Here is a 20,223-nt window from a genome sequence, read left to right as displayed (position 1 = left end):
AGTGAGGATCAGAACAAACCTTCCTGATAACCTTCAGGGGTCCTGGAACACGGATCCGGAGGGAAGTCATTGCAGGAGCGTAAACAGGATGGATCGCCAGAGAGGGGGTCCATGTTGTCCGCAGTCCTAGAGTCCCACGTCGGAGTTGTCATGTGGCAACGAAGTAATGTTTGTGAAAGGGAAAGGCACATGCTCTTGTACAGCAGTGGGGACTTACAGCCTCCTCAGCAAGCACGCCCCGGTTTTAACAAGCGCTGCCAAACGACAATTCTCTAGCCTGCCTCCCTCCACGCACTATGAGCGTCCAAAGGCAAGTCCTATCTGCCACACAGCAAGGACTTTGCAGACCCCCCCTCCCCCCCTCCGTCCCGGGTCGCATGTCCAACGCGGAAACAGCCGATCAGGCTTGCCAGCCTGGGGACTCCGCTGAGCAGTTCTCACTGCATCCAGCTGGGGCAAGACCCGCCCCGGCAGCCGCGGCCCAGGCCCCGCCCCTCTGCGCCCATTGGCTCATTTAATTCACGCCGCACCTCCTGCAGCGGGGCCGGCAGCGTGTTCAGTTTGCAGCCGCCTTGGCTTTAGGAGTCGGGGACCGTCGGGGCCGAGACGCGTCCTCCACCCGTAGCAGCCATGAGCACCCCAGCAGTGCCCCCGGAGCTACAGCTGCCCCCAAGCCAGAGGGCCCAGCCCGAGTTCAGAGGTGAGGGCCGCGGTGGCGGGAGCGGCGCGACCCGCAGGCGCCTCGTTTGCCTGAGAGGATGGGGACGCGGACGGCCGTGGGGGAGGGGTAGCTCGCACTCAGCGGCCGGGGCCTCGGACCCGCCAACTTCAGTTGCGACAGAAGCCTGTCCAGATCGCTCGGCCCCTCGCAGCCTCATCCTTGGCATTCGCGAAGTGGACAACCAGAGCGGTGCCCGGGCCGTGGTGTTAGTGTGCGGGTTGAGCGCCTCCCGTGCGGGCGTTACCGGCCGGGCGTGAGCCACTGGCGACAAGGACCGGCCTGCAGTGAAGGAGTCCGTTTGGCGAGGGAGGGTGCGCGACACTCCGGGCGGCTTCTGCGTTCGGGGCTCGGGACCCGCGGGGGCGGGGCTGCGCTCGGGCCCCGAGCCCAGGGCGCATGCGCAGGGCGCTCCCGCCGCCGGAGCGCGAGTATTTGGAGAGGCGGGGCTGCCTCCTCTGATCCTTCAAATTTAAGACTCTCAACTTCGTGTAAATCCAGGGTTGGCTGGATCTTCAGAAATGATGTTAGTTCTTTGTCCTCCACATGGGAAAGCAGAGGAAAGAAACTCTCACCCAACCCAGTTCTGGTAAATTACAACTTAGGGTCTGGGGTCTCGTCTCTGCTAGTTTCTTAAAGCGTGGGTTTCAGTAACCCTGTATTGAAAATGATATGGTCCAGATTTTTCACTTTCAGACGGCAGAAAATGTAATTCTTGTGCAGTGGTTGTGTGCACCTTTTACGGTAACAATTTCTTAAAAATGGGATTATTTCTCAAAGGCAATACTGAATGAAGAAGTTTTCTGTTGTGTACAAGATATGATCTCTAGTAGAGCATTTTTTGAAGTTGTGCATTTAGTGAATATTTATTTGATGTTACCGTTGTAACCAATGTTGGCTTGTCGCCTTTTCGTTCTTTAGAACAAAGAAGACAGAAACTCAAGGAACATATGTTAAAAAGAAAAACATTTTTTGCATACAAAGAGGAAAATCGCATATCCAGGTGAGGTCAAATTTTCTCACTTCAGATCTGTAAAATTAGAGCTGTCCAATAAAAATGTAATGGGAGCCACAATTGTACTGTAATTTAAAATTTTCTAGCAGCCGCATCTGAAAACTTTTTTTAAAGGGGAATTCTATATGTTCTTTACATGTTATAATTACAACATGTAATTCTTAAGAGTTATTAAGAAATTTTGCATACCTTTTTGGTACTGAGTTTTCAGAATCAGGTGTGTATTTCACACTTTCACAAAGTGTTTGTTTATACCAAAATACTGACTATGGTTTATACAGTGTTACTACAGATGTTGGTCTTTCTTAATTTAGCAAAGTTTTTATTGTGTATGTGAGAGAGAGACAGAGAAGTGGACAGTTATTCTTTGGAAGGTGCCACTCACCCCCCCCCCCCCCCCAATGTTCGGAAAGCATTTGTTACAGTCTCAGTTCTCCATAGAAATATCTTGGTGTTATTTTGTTAAAATTTTAAAAATAGTACATGGTTGTGGCTAAGACAAAAACCCATGAAAGTATATAAGGCAGAAAAGCAAAAGGCCCCCTCCAAAGAGAACTGCTAGTAACGTCCTTTAGGCAATTTTCTGTGCAATCTAAGAGCATTGGCTTTAGAGTGATGAGGACTGGAATCTGTAAGTCCGCCACTACAACTGTGTAACCTCTGGGGAGTTACATGGCCTCTTTGAGTCCATTTACTTTATTACAATGGGATAGTAATGTGTGTTTCTTGGGGGAATAAATGAGCTAGTGAATGCAGTATGCTATGCCTGGTATATAGTGAGAGCCCAGTAAGTGGTGGCTATTATTTCATGATCTCTCAGTGGCTTTACACACAGAGGATTGGTTCTTGTGTTACTCTGTTTTCCTGATTTCTCTAGTTTCTTCCAACAGGTAGTGATATATTTTGCCTCTGGGAATGCTTCATACCCTTCCTCATGATTGAGAGTGGTCGGATTGTGTTGATATTTAGGAGATAGGGATGACAGGAGTTGGTGATGGAAGGGTAGGAGATGTGAAAGAAAGAAAGGAATTTAGGATGACCCTGAATGTTCCAGATTAAGAGATACTATTCAATCCAATACCTGACCCTTCTACCCTATTGTGGAAGAGGAAATGCTATAAAGGACATTATTATGTTAGTTTTCAACTAGAATATAAATAGTAGATTTAGGGGCACATCACATTGAACTTATTAATTTGATAACTGTGTTGTGATTACATAAGAGAAAAATCACTGCTTTCAGGAAATGAACATTGAAGCATTTAGGGGTAAAGAGCAATAATGTATATCTCTTGAAAGATTTAGTTAGAGAACATTGTACATACTCCACACATACACGTATTCAGAAACAATGCAAATGATAACGCAAATGGAATAAAAAATTATCACTGAACAAATCTGGGAAATCAGTAATGGATATTCTTTGAACTATTTCTAATTTTGCAACTTTATGTAAGTTGGGCATTCATTCCAAATTTTTAATAATCTTTTAAACTTTACATTAATGTTACCTTAAATATTTTGCGCTTACATGTAAATGGTTTACATTTTCTTTCACAAATTCCACATTTCTTCATTTAAAACAAAAAGATGGTCCTAGATTTTTTTTATTTGAATAACTGAGTGGATAGTAATATCATATTATCGAGATGGGGAAGACTGAGGGAGGAATGGGGGAATCCGGCGCTCTGTTTGGGCCACGCTAAGTCTGAGGTACCAATAAGAAATCCAAGAGGAAACGCCAAAGGGTTACATGTCTGAAGGCTGGGTTGAGATTGGGACCAGAGATATAAACATGGGAATTAGCAGTTTGTGGATGATATTTCTTTCAAACCTTGAGGGGGAAGAAGGTTACTAGAGAGTAAGCAAAGAGAATATTAATTCGAGTAAGACAGAGCATGACTTTCAAGTACTTATTTAAATAAGGAATCTAACTGGGTCATGGGGTTTATAATATTCTTAGACACAATGGGAAGAAAAAATTCTGAAATTCTTCTGGCTTTACAAGAAATCTCACAAGTGTTGTATTTATTTCTTTCAGAAAACAGATGTCAATTGAAATATCGTTATTTGAGCAACAAATTGATAAACATACAACCAATCAGAGTCACAGCTTTTCAAAATTAAATCATATTTTACAATCCCTAGGGGCGCCTGGGTGGCTCAGTTGGTTAAGCGTCCGACTTTGGCTCAGGTCATGATCTCACGGTTGGTGGGTTTGAGCCCCGTGTCAGGCTCTGTGCTGACAGCTAGCTCAGAGCCTGGAGCCTGTTTCACATTCTGTGTCTCCCTTTCTCTCTCTGACCCTCCCTCCTCACACTCTCTCTCTCTCTCTCAGAAATAAATAAAAAAACATTAAAAAAAAAAAAAAGAAATCAAGATACATCAGAAGAGATCCTGTGTCTCCAGGAATAAACGTTGACATTTAAGAATGCACCGTCTCATTGTATATGTACGTCAGGAACTAAGGATGAACAGTTTGACGAGTTTTGCTATAAAGCTGAAAGGGAACGTGGGCTTTAAGGCTTTTAAGATGAGATATAATATACAGTGTTTATATGCTGGTGGGAATGACCTAGCAGAGGGGCAGGTTCATGGTGCAGAAGAATGAACACATAATCACAGGAACAAAGATCCTGAGTGGGCAAGCGGGAGAGCACAGATGGAGAGCTTGCCTGTGGGTCAGCATGGTGTCAGTTCATTAGCCAAGGAAGGCAGAGTCTATGGCTACAGAGGCACATAGACTGGCAGTGTTTGGTGGAAGAAAGAAGGGCTAATTCTTGTTAAGACTGGTTCTGATTTTTTGGGGCACCTGGGTGGCTCAGTCGGTTAAGCATCCGACTTCAGCTCAAGTCATGATCTCACAGTTTGTGGGTTTGAGCCCCATGTCGGGCTCTGTGCTGACTGCCAGCTCAGAGCCTGGAGCCTGTTTCAGATTCTGTATCTCCCTCTCTCTCTGACCCACCCCTGCTCACACTGTCTCTCTCTCTCTCTCAGAAATAAAAAAAAAAAAAAAAAAAAAAAAGACTGGTTCTGATTTTCTCAGGGAGATCCCACCACAGTATACCATAAGCCCAGAAGGAATTGGGGGTCCGATTAGTTAAGGTACCACATTGGGCGCACCTGACAGATTGACCAGGAGCATCCTCTCCCACCCCACTCCAGCCTACAGGCCAGTGAATAACAAGGGGAGTATTTACCATCAGGCAGCAAATTGCAGGAGTGTATGCTGGGGAGACATTATTCTGTTCAGTGACACATCTTGACTCTCCTTTGCCATCATTCAAAATGGATAGTATAAGCTCTGTCAAAGTTCTGCCCCTTGTCCGAGCAGACTAAGCGAAAAGATGTGAAAAGCAGTATAACCCAAGTTATCAACTGTAGGGATAACAAGTTTTGTTGATTCTAAAATGTACCCTTTTTTACATTTTAGCATCTCTGAACTTGGCAACTGTCTTAGAATCAATGGCATGTCTAATTGACCCTGTTTTTTTTCTTTGTGGAATGCAAATTGTTAACAATGACTTGCTAAGCCAATCTCCTGGCCTGTACTAACCAGAATATATTTGTTCACAGGAGTGTAGGTCAAATTTTTGAGGACACTTTCGTTTTATATGCACATTCTAAATGCATTGCCGTCTAGAAACTGAAATCCCTGTTTGTATTGAAATACAGTCTGTGTGCAAAGTTTTGGATTTCTTTTGGGAGGGCTATTTTTTCTTCTTTTATTACTTTTTAATTCAGTTGTCATATAGTTTTAAGTATACATCATAGTGATTTGACAGTTGTACACATTAAGTGCTTACCATGGTAAGTAGTTACTTTCTGTCACCACACAAAGTTACTACAGTGTTATTGACTATATTCTCTATGCTATACTTTTCATTCCCATGACTTCTTTATCTTATAACCAGAGGTTTGTACCTTGTAACTCCCTTCATCTATTTTCATCTGTCTCTCCACCACCCTCTTAGGGAACCATAGTTCTCTGTATTTGAGTCTGTTTCTAATTTTTATTGGTTGTTTGTTTGTTTTTGTTTTGTATTTTTATTTAAAAACATTTTTTAACTGTTTTTTATTTATTTTTGAGAGTCAGAGAGAAACAGCGCGAGCAGGGGAGGGTCAGAGAGAGGGAGATACAGAATCCAAAGACAGGCTCCAGGCTCTGAGCTAGCTGTTAGCACAGAGCCGGACGTGAGGCTTAAACCCACGAACCATGAAATCATGACCTGAGCCAAAGTCGGACGCTCAACTGACCGAGCCACCCAGGCGGCCCTGTTTTATGTTTTTAGATTCCACATAGAAATGAAGTCATATGGTGTTTGTCTTTCTTCAGCTGCCTTATTTTACTTGGCAGAATACCCTCAAAGTCCTTCCGCGTTGTCATACATGGCAAGATTTTCTTTTTTATGGCTGAGTAATATTCCAGAGTTTATATATGCCACATCTTCCTTATCCATTCATTTATCGATGGATACTTGGGCTTGCTTCTATATCATGGCTGCTGTGAAGAATGCTGCCGTAAACACGAGGGTGTATGTATCTTTGTGAATTAGTGTTTTCATATATTCTTCAGGTGAATACCCAGAAGTAGAATTACTGGATCATCTGGTGTTTCTATTTTTAATTTTTTGAGGAACCTGCATGCTATTTTCCATTGGTTGCACCAATTAATATTTTCATTGCACAAGGGCTCCTCTTTCTCCATATCCTTTCCAACACTTGTTATTCTTTGTCTTTTTGTTAGTAGCCATTCTGACAGGTGTGAGGTGCTATCTCATCGTGGTGTTGATTTGCATTTCCCTGAAGATGAGTGATGTTAAGCACCCTTTCATGGGCTTGTTGACCGTCTGTATGTTTTTGGAAAAATGTCTGCTCAGGTCCTCTGCGCATTTTTTAATTGGGTTTTCTTCATATTGAGTCGAAGGAGTTCTTTATAAATTTTGGAAGTTAACCCCTGATTTATCAGATCTATCACTTGTAAATAGCTACTCTCATTTAGTAGATGGCCTTTTCATTTTGTTGATGGTTTAATTCTATGCAGAGGCTTTTAGTTTGATGGACTCTCCATTATTTTTACTTTTGTTTCCCTTGGCTAAGGCTGGTGACCAGGACTTTCCTGCCTCTTTTTCCTTGCAGGAGCTTTATGGTTGCAGGTCTCTCATTTAGGTCTTGAATGCATTCTGAGTTCATCTTTGTGTATGGTGTAAGAAAGTGGTCCAGTTTCCTTCTTTTGCATGTGGCTGTCCAGTTTTCCCAGCACCATTAATTTGAAGGGAGGCTATTTTTAATTTTTTTTTTTCAGTGTAAATCTGTTACTAAGTACTTAGAACTAAACACAGAAAGTGTTGCTTAATAATGGTTTTGAGAACTTGTTTGAGTGACTAGGAAGAATGGTTTGGAATGTGACTATCAAATGTGTTTACAATTTCTGTGTGGAGAGGGTGTTAAGACTTTTAAGAAAATATCTAAATTCCTTAGCCCTCTTGTTTACACTATTAAGTCACCCTATAGTAAAGAAGACTTTTGCTTCATGAATAAATAAATCTCGGCTGAGTTTCTGCCTTAATATAAAATTACCAAGTCAGTTGATTGTTAAGATCTTCCCATTTCTCCTGCCAAAGAGAACTCATTAAATGTTTTTTCATCTTTTTTTTTTTTTTTTTTTTTAAAGTAGTAGAGACCAGAAAGTGACCTCTGAGGGCCAGGTCCATGAAGAGACCAAAGTTCTGAAATTTAAGACCAAAATGGTAAGATATGGACATAGCCCTCATAAACTGTCCCTTTTCCCCCTTTTCCCTTTCCTAAACTCTTAAAGAAATGAGTTCTGAAATACTGATTTGTCCTAATTCACTCTTTTAGGCTGGTAAAGAAAATGTCAGTAGGCCTCCTGGGAACAAAACTAATATAACAATGGAAAAAAATTGTATTCCTTTAAGGCCTTCTAATGAATTAACCAATTCAACTATAGTAATTGATCCACCTAATTTGGAGGATAGTAATCACACTGGGCAGTTGGTACCAATTAAAGATGATCCTCCCGGCCAACATATGACATTAAGCCAAGTGTTTCATCTTAAAAACAACAATAAAAAGAAACCAATAATGACAGAAAAACCAAAGCAAGATGCTAACGTGTCCAAGAAGCTTGTGCTTGGATCTTACCGTGGCCAGATTGTTCAGTCTAAGGTTAATTCGTTTAGAAAGCCTCTGCAAGTCAGAGATGAGAGTTCTGCAGCAACAAAGAAACTTTCGACTACAGTCCCTAAAGCCACAGAGCCTCCGCGCACAGACAGCAGCACAGTGACTGTCAAAAGCAACAGAGCCTCTAGCGTGACGACTACCACTAAACTTGTGAGCACTACATCTCAGAACAGACAGCTTCTGCGACCTCCTATTAGAAGTCACCGCGACAATGCTCAGGACCCTGTGAGACAAGGCATCGGTAGAAGCTCTGCCAACGTTACGATTCGGAAAGGGCCTCGTGAAAAAGAATTAGTACAATTCAACACAGTTTTGTCTAGTGCCAAAACCAGCTCTCAGGATGGAGAAAGAAAGAAGACACTAACAAGAAGTGTGAAGTCTGAAATCTTAGCCAGGCCTGTTTTGTCTTCTAACAGCAAACTGATAGAAAAGTCGAAAAACGTTGACCCTAGCAGGCACACAATAGCAAAAGCAACTATTAATAGATCAGCTCAGCCCAGAGAAACAGCAGAAGAGAGAAAGTAAGTAGATGTAATTTTATTAGCTTAATTTTCAGTAGAGTACCTCTCGTGGTTTAGCTTACATCTCCTTGAATGTATTAGAATTTGTGTGCAAGTGTAGATTCTCTTCTGCCCTGTGCAGACAAATTTAAGTAAATTTATGTCGTGGAAATAACTGGGAAATATTTTATATATATATGTATATATTTTATAATCCCTCCATTCTTCTGGTTTTTGAGCATATATTAACATTGATCAATATTTCTCTTTCTTCGAACTTGTGATCTTCTCTATGTGCCACCAGCATGGAACTACTTAAAGACCTGAGTTATTTTTTAACTTCTCCTCTGAGAAAACTCTATCATCAGTATCACAGTAATGCTTATATCCTGCTTCTAACCGTAGAGCTCGTCTGAGTGAGTGGAAAACTGGCAAAAGGAAAGTTCTGCAAGGGACACCTAGCTCAGTAGTTACCCAGCCCGAGCCTGAAGAGCAACAGGAAAACCCAGTTGAGTCCTTTTGGACTGTGCTGGTAGAAGAAGATGAACAAAGATTATTTACGGAAAAAGTAAACAAGACATTTTCTGAATGCCTAAACCTGATTCGTGAGGTACTGTCCTTGTATTTCTGTAGTAGTTTATAGTTTGTAAATTATCTTCTAAATGTTATCTCAGTAAATTACATTGTCACTCTTTTGACCATGTAATTAATGTGTTAGTGGTGTTATGTAGATTTAATGTTAATGGTGAGGTTGTTTATCTTTGGCTTTTAATGGACTGCATTTTCATTGAGCTCATATTAAATTGATCAAAGGGATAATTAGGTTTTTTACTTGATTTTTTTTTTTTTACTTATAAACATTATGTTTCTGTAAGATGTTAGTATAAAATGGGCTGAGAGTGGATGTTCACCTCTGATATGTCTGTCTTTTCCATTCCTTCAGCATCTTTACATATTATTTGTTCCACTCATTACACATTTTACCAAAGACGGGCTACATAAATTAGTGAGTCATTCTATCTCACATGAAATTCAAGTTAACGAAAATATTTCAAACAAAATTCTATTAATCGAAACCAATATCGTCATGGTCTTAAACTTACTGTAGAGTTTCACTGTTTGGACCAAACTCCTATAGAGTGTAACAACTCTAGAACGTTTCCTTTATTTCCCAACTACTCTTTCATCTCGCTTTGGTCACCCACGGTGTCCAAGACCCATAGCAAGACTGAATATATGAGTAAGATTTCAAACCTGACTCTGGTCTTCATGAGCATCTTTAGACTTGTGATTCTGAGGACCACTGAAAATTAGAATTGGAGTTTCCCTGATTCTATTCTTAGTTCTGCTTAGCTGGGGCTTCTCATTGAAACTGGAATTTTTCCATCCTACTATCTCACTATGTGTAGCCCTTAAGTACATATACCATAACAGATTCATTTTAGTCTTAATATCAAGACCTGACAGTTTTTCGAAACCTGCAAAGTGTTCTCCCCCATAAGCATTTCATATATACAAAAATTCTAACTCAAGTATTGAATGGAATCCCACAATATGTAAAAGGATAAACATCAAGACCATGTAGGGTGTTGGTCATTTAAAAAAAGTTTTTTTAATGTTTTATTTATTTCTGAGAGAGAGAGACAGCGTGAACAGGGAAAGGTCAGAGAGACAGGGAGACACAGAATTCGAAACAGCCTCCAGGCTCTGAGCTAGCTGTTAACACAGAGCCCGACATGGGGCTCGAACCCACGAACCATGAGATCATGACATGAGCCGAAGTCAGCCACTTAACCGACTGAGTCACCCAGGTGCCCCATGGTCATTTTTGACTAATGTTTTTCTCAAGTGTACTTAATTTTTTCCCTCCTCTGTATTCATGACTAATAAGCCTCTTGTTAGCCATTCGGAATAAGTTTGCAGTAAGGAAGAGAACACTGAATATTTTTATGAATAATTTTCTATCAAGTTTTCCTCTCATTGTCATTGATCTTGATTACAGTAAGCTTACTTAATTGTTCATAGTTTGGAGGCTAAACGAGAGATCGCTCATTTCACTTCTTGCTATTTTAGGGATGTCCAAAAGAAGAAATATTGGTCATAGTGAATGACGTGATTAAAAAAATTCCAGATGCCAAAAAACTTGTGAAATATTGGATATGCCTTGCACGTATTGAATCTCTCACAGGTCCTGTTGAAAATATTATCACACTCTATGAGAAAGCCATTCTGTCAGGCGCTCAGGTAAGATGAAAATGTAATAATCTTTATTATAGTGTAGAAGATTCAGAGTTATTTTGGAGCATATTACATCATAACCGGATACAAGTATGGTTATATATCTAGGAGTAATGAATGTTTAAAGGCCGCAGTAATTGCATATTATAAAAGCTTGTTGCTCAACCTTCTAAAACTTGCTTGTGAATTAGTGATAATCAGACTTAGAAATGGACATAAGCTGAAATGTACATCTAGTGAAAAATGCTATCAGAAATCTTTTATCATAACATGTAATTTTGCACATTTCCCAATTAAGAAATCGGGGATATTGAATTTTTAATATTAAAATGTCTTTAATGACTATAAAGCAAGTACAATTAACTTTTAAAATATTAGCAAGTTCTGTGGCTTTGTGAGAGAACTCTTTTGCTTTAAGAGCATCTTAATGTACTGCTTTTTTTATGCCATATGTTTGGTCCTGTCCACACTTAGAAGGTGGCAGTCAACTAGTTTCTCTGACCTATAACCACCCTAGTGATTTGATACCATACCTCTCACTTCTTCCTGTTCTATTGCTACAAATTCCTGGGTCTAGAATAAATTGTATCTCCAGGTTCTTTTATTTGGTTGGGTTTTTGTTTTTATGGGCAAATATTTCTAAAATGCATTTCCTTTTGACCAAGTTTCTCAAAATGCATTTTTAGAGATTCTTCACAAAGACAGTTTTTAAAATTTCTTTAGCCTTTAGTTAAAAAAGGTCTGCTCACTTTAGTCTACTCACAAAAAGCCAATAGGTGCTTTGGACCTTTCACCTGAGTCAAAAATCAGATATTAGCCGATAACTCTCTCAATGGCTATTACGTATAAAGTGCTTTGCTGAAGGGAAATTGTATTTGACAGAATTCCACCTGGAAGGGGGTGTTAGGTGCCCACTACATGGAACCAGAAGGGGCATTACTTAAGGTGGCTTAAGGCCGAATAGCTAGGATGCCTAACTGGGGCCAAAGGTTCACAGAGAAAGCAGTGTGTAAAGAGAAAGTTGTGACACTGGAGAAGGAAGTGGAAAACAAGGATTAAAATTTGCCAAAGAAAAGTGAAAGCAGGATGGGTGAGTAGTTAAGGGTCATGTTCTAGAACTAAGAATATGAGCCAGCAATTGCCTTTTGTATAATGTCTTGAATATGTTGCGTTAGCAGTCAGGGTAGTTCAAAGGAACATGGTAAATACTTACATGTTCTAGCATGTAACGGACACTTAGGGAACTGTTGAATTTGAATGAGTGAAATGTTAAGCTGATCAACCTTGAACTCATCAGAGATGCATTGAATAGCATGTGAACAAAATATATAGCCATGGACGTAGGAGAAAAGGAATAAATCTCATATTAAATTTACTTTATATCATTAGCTCTTTAATACACATTAATGTTAGCTTGATATTTGTCCATTAATGTTATTTGTATCAGACAAGCAGTTAATAGTTACCAGAGGCTTAAGAAAAATTGTGGGTAAAAGTTTTAACTTATAATTCTACCTTTTAAATTGGAAAAGAGTTGGGGCACCTGAGAAGCTCAGTCAGTTAAGCATCTGGCTTCAGCTTGGATTATGATCTCGTGATTCGTGAGTTCGAGCCCTGCATCGGGCTCTGTGCCGACAGCTCAGAGCCTGGAGCCTGCTTCGGATTCTGTGTCTCCTTCTCTCTCTGTACCTGCAGTACTCGCACTCTGTCTCTCTCTCAAAAATAAACATTAAAAATTTTTTTTAATGGAAAAGAGTCATTTTAAAAAATCTGAGTGACAAAATAAGTATTTTGAGAAAAGAGACATGGTCTAAGAACCACTGCTTTGTTTTATTAATTAAAGTATGAAATGCAATCACTGTTCTAAATATTTTTGTCTTGGTCAATCTCATTAACGTCTGAGAATATAAAGCTTACATTTTCTTCATTAAAACAATTAAGCCTATTGAAGAGATGCGACATACCATTGCAGATATTCTGACAATGAAGAGTCAAGGAAAAGTTAAGTATGGTAAGTTTTTAATTTTCTTCAAGTGAATTGTGATTTTTAAAAAATTCTTTGAATTACTTTGCTTTTATCTTTATAGACTTTTTAAATTTGTAGGTTGTTTCTCTCCTCTTACATCTGTTGGCATACCTCCAAGATTCAGTGGCTTTATGTAGTGGAAAGAAGTTTTAATTAGGAGGTCTAGTTCAAAGCTCAAATTTGTCATTGAGTGTCTATGAAAGTTACTTTACCTCTCTAGGCCTCCGTTGCCTGTGTTTAAAAAAAAAGGAATTTGATTAGATCATCTCTAAAATTTTATCTATGGACTTTTATCATCTGTTCTTTGCTCTAGAGAAGCTATTCAAGAATTCTCTTTGCTAGAGATAGTAGATAGAGGTAAGAGAGTCATAGTTGTCTAGTTCATAGAATGTAGATGTTTTCTAGATTCAGATATATCCTATAACTGAAACATCTCTTAGTAAAAATCGCTAACAATTTCCTAATGGTCAAATCCAGAGGTCTATTGAGCTTGATGGATCTCCCAGGCTGTCTCCGGTATTTCACATCTAGCATGTTTTATTTTGAACTCCTTATCTTCCCTCATTGCTTCCCCTTACTATCATCTCTTCCTCCCAAAAAAGAAAGAGAAAAAAAGAAAATCCTCTGTGGTTAAAGAGGCCTACACAGAAAATCATAGGAGAGATGCTCCTAGTAGACCTGCACTCATTCAGACATGCACAGGCGTTCATTTTTTAAGTCCCAACCTAGAAATGACTCTTAAAGCGAGCCCTGCCTTCTCACTGCCTACCTCTCTGCCACCTTGCCCAGAGACAACCACAGCTTTGTCTTACCCTCACAGATGATTCCTTTTCATTCCTTGCCATTCTAAACCATCCATCATAGTGATCAAACCTTATTGTATCTCTGTCTCTCCAGTGAAGATTTTTTTTTTTTACCAAACTTCTAGCATGTAAAGGTCATTACAGTCCAGCCCTTTATACCTATCTGAACTCATCACCTCCTCTTCACATTCCCACCTTGCTTCTTATCCTGTATTCTAAGCACGCTGGCCCTTTAATGTTGTCTTAGTAGGTCATTTTCGTTTAAGCTTCATACCAAAATTGTCTTCCTTGGTCTTGTCGAGTACTCATTTCTCAAGACCCACCCTAAGTGTCACTTGGGAATCTTTCCATAGCCATCTCGTTGTCTCTCACACAAAGCTAATTATTCCATTTCATGAGTTCCTATAACCCTTTATTCTTAGCTCAATTATATAGCATTTTTCTCATTTCATAATTACTTTCAACTTCTTAAAGGGCAGGGATGGTTTCGTTCTTAAATCTGTATCTATAACCCCTGACCCACAGGTGATTGTAAATATTTGTTAATGGTCGTCAGCAGTATTAGCTTAGGAAATGTAATGGTTGGGAGATGGCAGTTCGTTTTGTTGATTTTGAAAATCTGACCAACTATGAATCACTTTAATGCCTTCTGTTTTGCTCTTTACCTTTGGCCAAAAGCTTAATATATAAATATATGTCTATAGGAGAAAATACTGAGGAGGCTTGTGCAACCAAAGAATACATCCATGAAGTCAACACTGAAGATAGAGGGGTCAATCTAGAGTCAGGAAAACCAGAAATGGAAATGAAAACTAGAAAAGTGCTATTTCAAGATGATGAAAAAGAGCAAGATGACAAACCAAAAGATTCCACCAATGACGTTAAAACCCCCAGTACAGAAACCAGAGGGAGTTGCTTAATTAAATATAACGTGTCTACTACACCGTACCTACAGAGGTGAGCTTTCAAAACATAATGTGCTGTGATTTGTTTTTATGTTTAAGAATAATAAATATGGTGTCTAAAAGTCTTCTGCTTCTAATAAGAACTATCGTGTGTTAATAGGTAACAGTTTCAAACAAATCAGTATCATTGGGAGATTTCACCATTTAAATACCGTATTTGCTTTGCTTTCCCCTAAGAATTGCCATTTTGTAAAAGAAAACTTTGAGATCTCTGTACTTTGATGTCTGTATATTATTCATAATAGTAGGTTTTGGAATTGAGCAAATAGCCAATTGTACAGACACTCAAGAATCTGCTGTGTACGTGCTGTGACGACAAACACAGAAAGGAGTAAGTTCCCAACCACGAGCAGCTCTGGTACCTCCTTTTCTGTAAGACCGCCAATCACATGGTTGTAACATACAAGTCATAGTAAGATAAACGGCATAAAAGAACAAGTAAAAACGTTCATGTTTTTTAACTCTGGGAATAATTTTGTGTCTTCTTAGTGAAAAAAAGAAGATACAGTTCGACAATACAGATCCTACATTTAAAGAGCTAAAGTTTCTAACACCAGTGAGGCGTTCTCGACGCATTCAAGAGAACACCGCTAAGTTGCCAGATATGTTGAAAGACCATTATCCTTGTGTGTCGTCTCTGGAAGAATTGACAGTGTTGGAAGGTGAAACCGATGCTTTTGTGTGCCGCCCCAATATCGCGCTACGCCCCATGTACTCGGCGCCTGGAACCATAGAAGAGAAATAAAACAATGATAAGAAATGGGTTTTTTGTTGTTCCTGGGGTATTTTGTTTGCGTGTTGTGGTGTTGTGTGTCATTCAGGAGTTGGCCAAGTACCAAAATACTGGTGGCAGTAAGCTCTCTTACTGATGTTTATATTATAGCAGGTATTGCCTTCTGGGCAGCAGAAAGCTAAGCCTGCCTTTCTGATCTTGGCAGAGGAGGTTTGTAAGATGGTAAATTTGTCAAGTAGTTGACTATGTTCCTTGGATATAAACCAGTTTCATCATAATGTTGGCTTGTTCGCTTTGAATAGTCTTAAGTTAGAGATAAATTTTTTGTCATTAAATATAAGCACAGTAAACAATAATGCTGCATCATCGGAAAAGGTGTTCTAGATAAAATTTATATATTTGCATAGGCATGTTCTTGAAATTCATAACATACATGCCAGCCTTTAAACAGAATACTGACTTTTCATTGCCTTTCCTTAATTCTAGACCAGTAGGAAAGTCAATAATTGTAATGCAGAGAGTGATTCCATTCAAATGTGAAGACATGGAAGAGTCGGCTTGCTTTTCCACCCACTTCTTGTTCCGCAGACTGCTGTGGTCTGTTGTGCTTTGGCTCCTCACTATTGCTTTCCATCTGTGCTTAGGGAGTCTGGTCTCTGTTGGCTTCTCTCTTTCTTTATTGTAGCTGAGGTCACCAGGAAGGGTAATTAACTAAATACCCCGCGTCTAAGAGCAGGTACTTTGTAGTAAGAAAGAAAAGGTGCCAAACACACTGGGTATTTGAAACTTTCCATCTGAGTTTCTTTCTTTAGTTCCTTCTATAACTTGACTATCTAAAAACGCTAAAATTGTAACTGGTATTGTTTCATTTGATAGAGTTGTAGACTTTTAGAATGAAATTAGAGCAGGAATATATAATGTTGTTCTAATTTAAGTAGAATTTCTAAAATAACTAATAGTTTCTTCTAAAAACTTTACTGTTAAGTCATGTCCCTTGAAACATAATAGTTGTATACAATAAACCGTTTCTTCTCCCTACACATAAGTATCACCAATAAAATTGTCTTGTAACTCTCTGAACTAATCCTTAAATACATCGTCTACCAATTTTATAGCTCCAAAGATAGGTTAGTTTTAAAACTGTGTATAATGTAAATGTGCATGAAAATCACATAGTCTTATATTTGCTCATTCCATTTGTATAATAGCACCTATCTTTGTTCTATTGTTTTATGTTCTAGATAGGATTTTTTATTCTTTCATAAACTGTGTACCTAATATTTATAAATAAATTTATCTGTATTTTGCTGTTTCAGTGACATTTATTTCAACAAATATGAAATCCTGTTTAACCACAGTGAATGAATTTGAACTTTGCTTTTGAAATACATTATAGTGCCTGAGCTACCTGCGTAGCTCAGTTGATTAAGCATCTGACTCTTGGTTTCAGCCCTGGTCATGATCTCACAGGTTGTGAGTTCGAGCCCTGCATCAGGCTCTGTGCTGACAGTGCAGAACCGCATGGAATTCTCTCTCTTTCACTGTCTCTCTCCCTGTCCCTCCCTGCTTGTGTGTGTATGTGCGTGCTCTCTCTCAAAATTAAGAAACTTTAATTAAAGAAAAAGAATCAGACTCGAGTCCTACCATACTGCCCTGGTCCTAATTCCAGTTCTGCCACGTATTAGCTGTGGGACCTGAGACAACAGACCTTTCTGCACCCCAGAGATAATAATGGTAACTTTAGGGGTGTTTTGGAGAGTAAAATGAGTTGCTAGCTGACACCCTTATCTGGTCCTACGCTAAACACTTCACCTAGATTGATTCACTTAAACGATGCCTGGTACCTTGTATATGTTATCTATAGTGATATGTTATTTCCTGTCACTACCCAATTCAGAAGGTCGCCTGCTTGGGATCCACAGCTTGGGAACAGCTGTAGAGAAAAGGGGTTAGATCTGTTCTCACTATTTCCTCTTCCCCACACTCACTAGTCCATGCTTGCTGATCGTTACAGGTTGAATTGTATCCCGCCAAAGATGTTACGTTGGCATCTTAGCCCCCAGTACTTCAGAATGTGACGTGTTTTAGAAATCGGGTCATTGGGGCGCCTGGGTGGCTTAGTCGGTTGAGCGTCCGACTTTCGCTTAGGTCATGATCTCGCGGTTCGTGGGTTCGAGCCCTGCGTCGGGCTCTGTGCTGACTGCCAGCTCGGAGCCTGGAGCCTGTTTCAGAGTCTGTATCTCCCTCTCTCTCTGACCCTCCCCTGCTCACGCTGTCTCTTTCTCTCTCTCCTAGAAAATAAAAAAAAAAAAAAAAAAAAAGAAATCGGGTCATTGCAGATGCAATTAATATGAAGTAAGACTGGTCTAGGGTTGGCTCCTAGTCCAGTATGCCTGGGAAGGTGCTGTGAAGACACAAGGAAGAGACCGCCTTCCAAAGCCAGAGACGCCCCTCTCTGAGGCCTCAGCAAGAATCCTGCTGGCCCCCTTATTTTGGACTTGCAGGGTCCAGAACTGTAACAGGATACACTTGTGTTGTGTAAGCCACTCAGTTTGTGATGCTTTGTTAGGGCAGGCCTAGCCAACTAATATATTCTTGGAACAAGATGAAAGATTTCTTTTCATGATTATCAACACTGGGCGAGAAAGAAAAGAGTTGGGCGGCTTCATGACTTTTGCCCCAGTGCTGTCATGAATTTAAAGTGGTTGGGGTCTGGGGCGCCTGGGTGGCTCAGTCGGTTAGGCGTCTGACTCCAGCTCAGGTCATGAACTCACAGTCTGTGGGTTCGAGCCCCACATTGGGCTCTGTGCTGACAGCTCAGAGCCTGGAGCTGCTTCAGATTCTGTGTCTCCCTCTCTCTCTGCCTCTCCGCTGCTCGCTCTCTGTCTCTCAAAGACATTTAAAAAAAAATTAAAGATAATAAAGTGGTTGAGGTCTGTGTCTACAGCTTGAACAGCGGGAGTATGTTCATGGAAACAAGCTGTAGTAGCATTCTGGGCATAGGCATGTCTAGTAGTTTTGTCTTCATTTCTTTAATTGAAACCAACCAATGCAGATGTTGCAGATGTTGGCCATTCAGAAAGACTATTATACTCCAGAGACCCTGCTCTTCTCTGTATATGATAGAATAATAGCACATTAACTCTGCTATATTATAGTGAACATGCACAGCACAGACAACAACAAAGTTGTTCTAATATGTATACCTTCTAATACAGTGAAACCTTGGTTTCCAAGGCATAAGTCATTCCAAAAACATGATTGTAATCCAACGCACTTGTATATCAAAGCAAATTTCCCATAAGAAATAATGGAAACTCAGATGATACATTCCACAACCCCAACATATTCATATAGTAATGATAACAGTACTGGGGCATCTGGGTGACCCAGTTGGGTAAGCATCCTGACTTAGGCTCAGGTCATGATCTCACAGGTCATGAGATTGAGCCCTGCGTCAGGCTCTGTGCTGACAGCTTAGAGCCTGGAGCCTGCTTCCAGAGTCTGTCTCCTCCCTCTCTGTCTGCTACTTCCCCTGACCCCCGGCCTGCACTCTGTTCCTCTCTCAAAAATATAAACATTAAAAAATTTTTTTAAAACCCTGATAACAATACTGTAATATAATACAAAATTATAAAGATAATACAAAACAAAAATTAACTGCACTTACCTTTGAAAACCTTCGTGGCTGGTGTGAGGGAGAAAACAAGAGGAGGGTTATTGTGTAGGACGATTTTCAATATCATTAACAATCACTGCTATGCATTGGCTCAATGGAATCTTTTCCTTTTTTTCTTTCTTTTTTTTTTTTATGTTTTATTTATTTCTAAGAGAGAGAGAGAGACAGTGTGAGCAGGGGAGGGTCAGAGAGAGAGGGAGTGACAGACTGAAACAGGCTCCAGGCTCTGAGCTGGCAGTCAGCACAGAGCCCGACGCGGGGCTCGAACCCACGAACCGCGAGATCATGACCTAAGCGAAAGTCGGACGCTTAACCGACTAAGCCACCCAGGCGCCCCTCTTTTCCTTTTTTTCAATGTTAACAGGGGAACTACCCAATGACCTAGAATGAAGCAAAGCATTCCTAAGCTTATTCTTGTATGGAAAAACAAAGGACTGTCCATAGTGTAGCATGATTCTCACATACAGAGTCATAACATGGATGCTTTTCTTTCCAGGAAGCAACTTTATTCATGCCTGCACTGCTGAGTTGGGTTCCTAACCAAAGAACTGAGCCCCAAACCCCACGTGGCATAGTTTTTTTTAAATATATTTTTTACTTCTTTGTCTCCCATATATGGTAACATACAAACATGTAGTCTGATTAAGTGGTCTCATATTACAAGGTCGTGAGGGATGTTGTCATGTATAGCCAGGTTGCCTTGAGGCTTTTTTTTTTTCTTTCCTTAGGGAGGGGACCCTGCCACAATAGGTACTTTGAAGTGACAAAAAATACACCATTGCCAGTTGTGGGCACCATCCAATGTTCTGAGAAATCACCGATTTCTGCCAAACACCATGGCCTTCCGATCACCCACAATCCCAGAGAGAGAGAAGAGAAGAATCATTGGTTCCATTGTTATGTGACGTTCAGCATCGAATGCTACTTGTGTTACAAGACTTCACTGGTTTATCAAGTTAAAATTTATTAGAAATGTTTGTCTTGCAGAACACTCAGAACAAGTTAATCGCAATCCAAGGTTTTACCGTATACCCATTTTGATTTTCACAATACTCCTATGAAGCAGGTACTATACTCATACACAGAGAGGTTTAATGACTCGCTGTATGAGTTTTCTAGACTTGCCCTTATAACAAATCACCACACAGTGACTTAAAACAACATAAAGGTATTCTCTTCTGCAAGTTAGAAGTCTGGCTTAGATCTCACTGGACTAAAAACAAAGTATAAACAGGATTGTGTTTCTTCTGGAAGTTTAAGGGGCAATTCATTTTCTGGCCTTTTCCAGCTTCTTGAGGCCTTCTGCGTTCCTCGGCTGACGGCCCCTTCCTCCATCTTCAGA

General features: G+C 40.1%; 1 protein-coding gene across 3 annotated transcripts; it reads left to right on the top strand.

Annotated features, from left to right (window-relative positions):
- Nucleotides 1–560: 560 nt before the first annotated feature.
- On the top strand, nt 561–15,233 carry CKAP2 (cytoskeleton associated protein 2). Of its 3 annotated transcripts, none has more exons than XM_039236121.1 (9): nt 561–700; nt 1,640–1,721; nt 7,411–7,483; nt 7,596–8,458; nt 8,843–9,047; nt 10,511–10,681; nt 12,617–12,686; nt 14,209–14,461; nt 14,959–15,233. In XM_039236121.1, exons 1-9 carry the CDS (start codon nt 631–633, stop codon nt 15,212–15,214), a joined length of 2,043 nt encoding a protein of 680 aa, XP_039092052.1. In that variant the 5' UTR covers nt 561–630; the 3' UTR covers nt 15,215–15,233. The 3 variants fall into 3 exon arrangements, with proteins under 3 accessions (XP_039092052.1, XP_039092051.1, XP_039092053.1); XM_039236120.1 differs by having other exon boundaries at nt 7,408–7,483; XM_039236122.1 differs by lacking the exon at nt 561–700 and adding an exon at nt 1,234–1,307 and having other exon boundaries at nt 7,408–7,483.
- The last annotated feature ends 4,990 nt before the right edge of the window (nt 15,234–20,223 follow it).

This window comes from Hyaena hyaena, unplaced genomic scaffold, assembly GCF_003009895.1.
Source record: "Hyaena hyaena isolate Hyena2069 unplaced genomic scaffold, ASM300989v1 scaffold_106, whole genome shotgun sequence".
Taxonomy (NCBI): Eukaryota; Metazoa; Chordata; class Mammalia; order Carnivora; family Hyaenidae; genus Hyaena; species Hyaena hyaena.
This window is presented reverse-complemented; position numbering and strand designations above follow the sequence as displayed.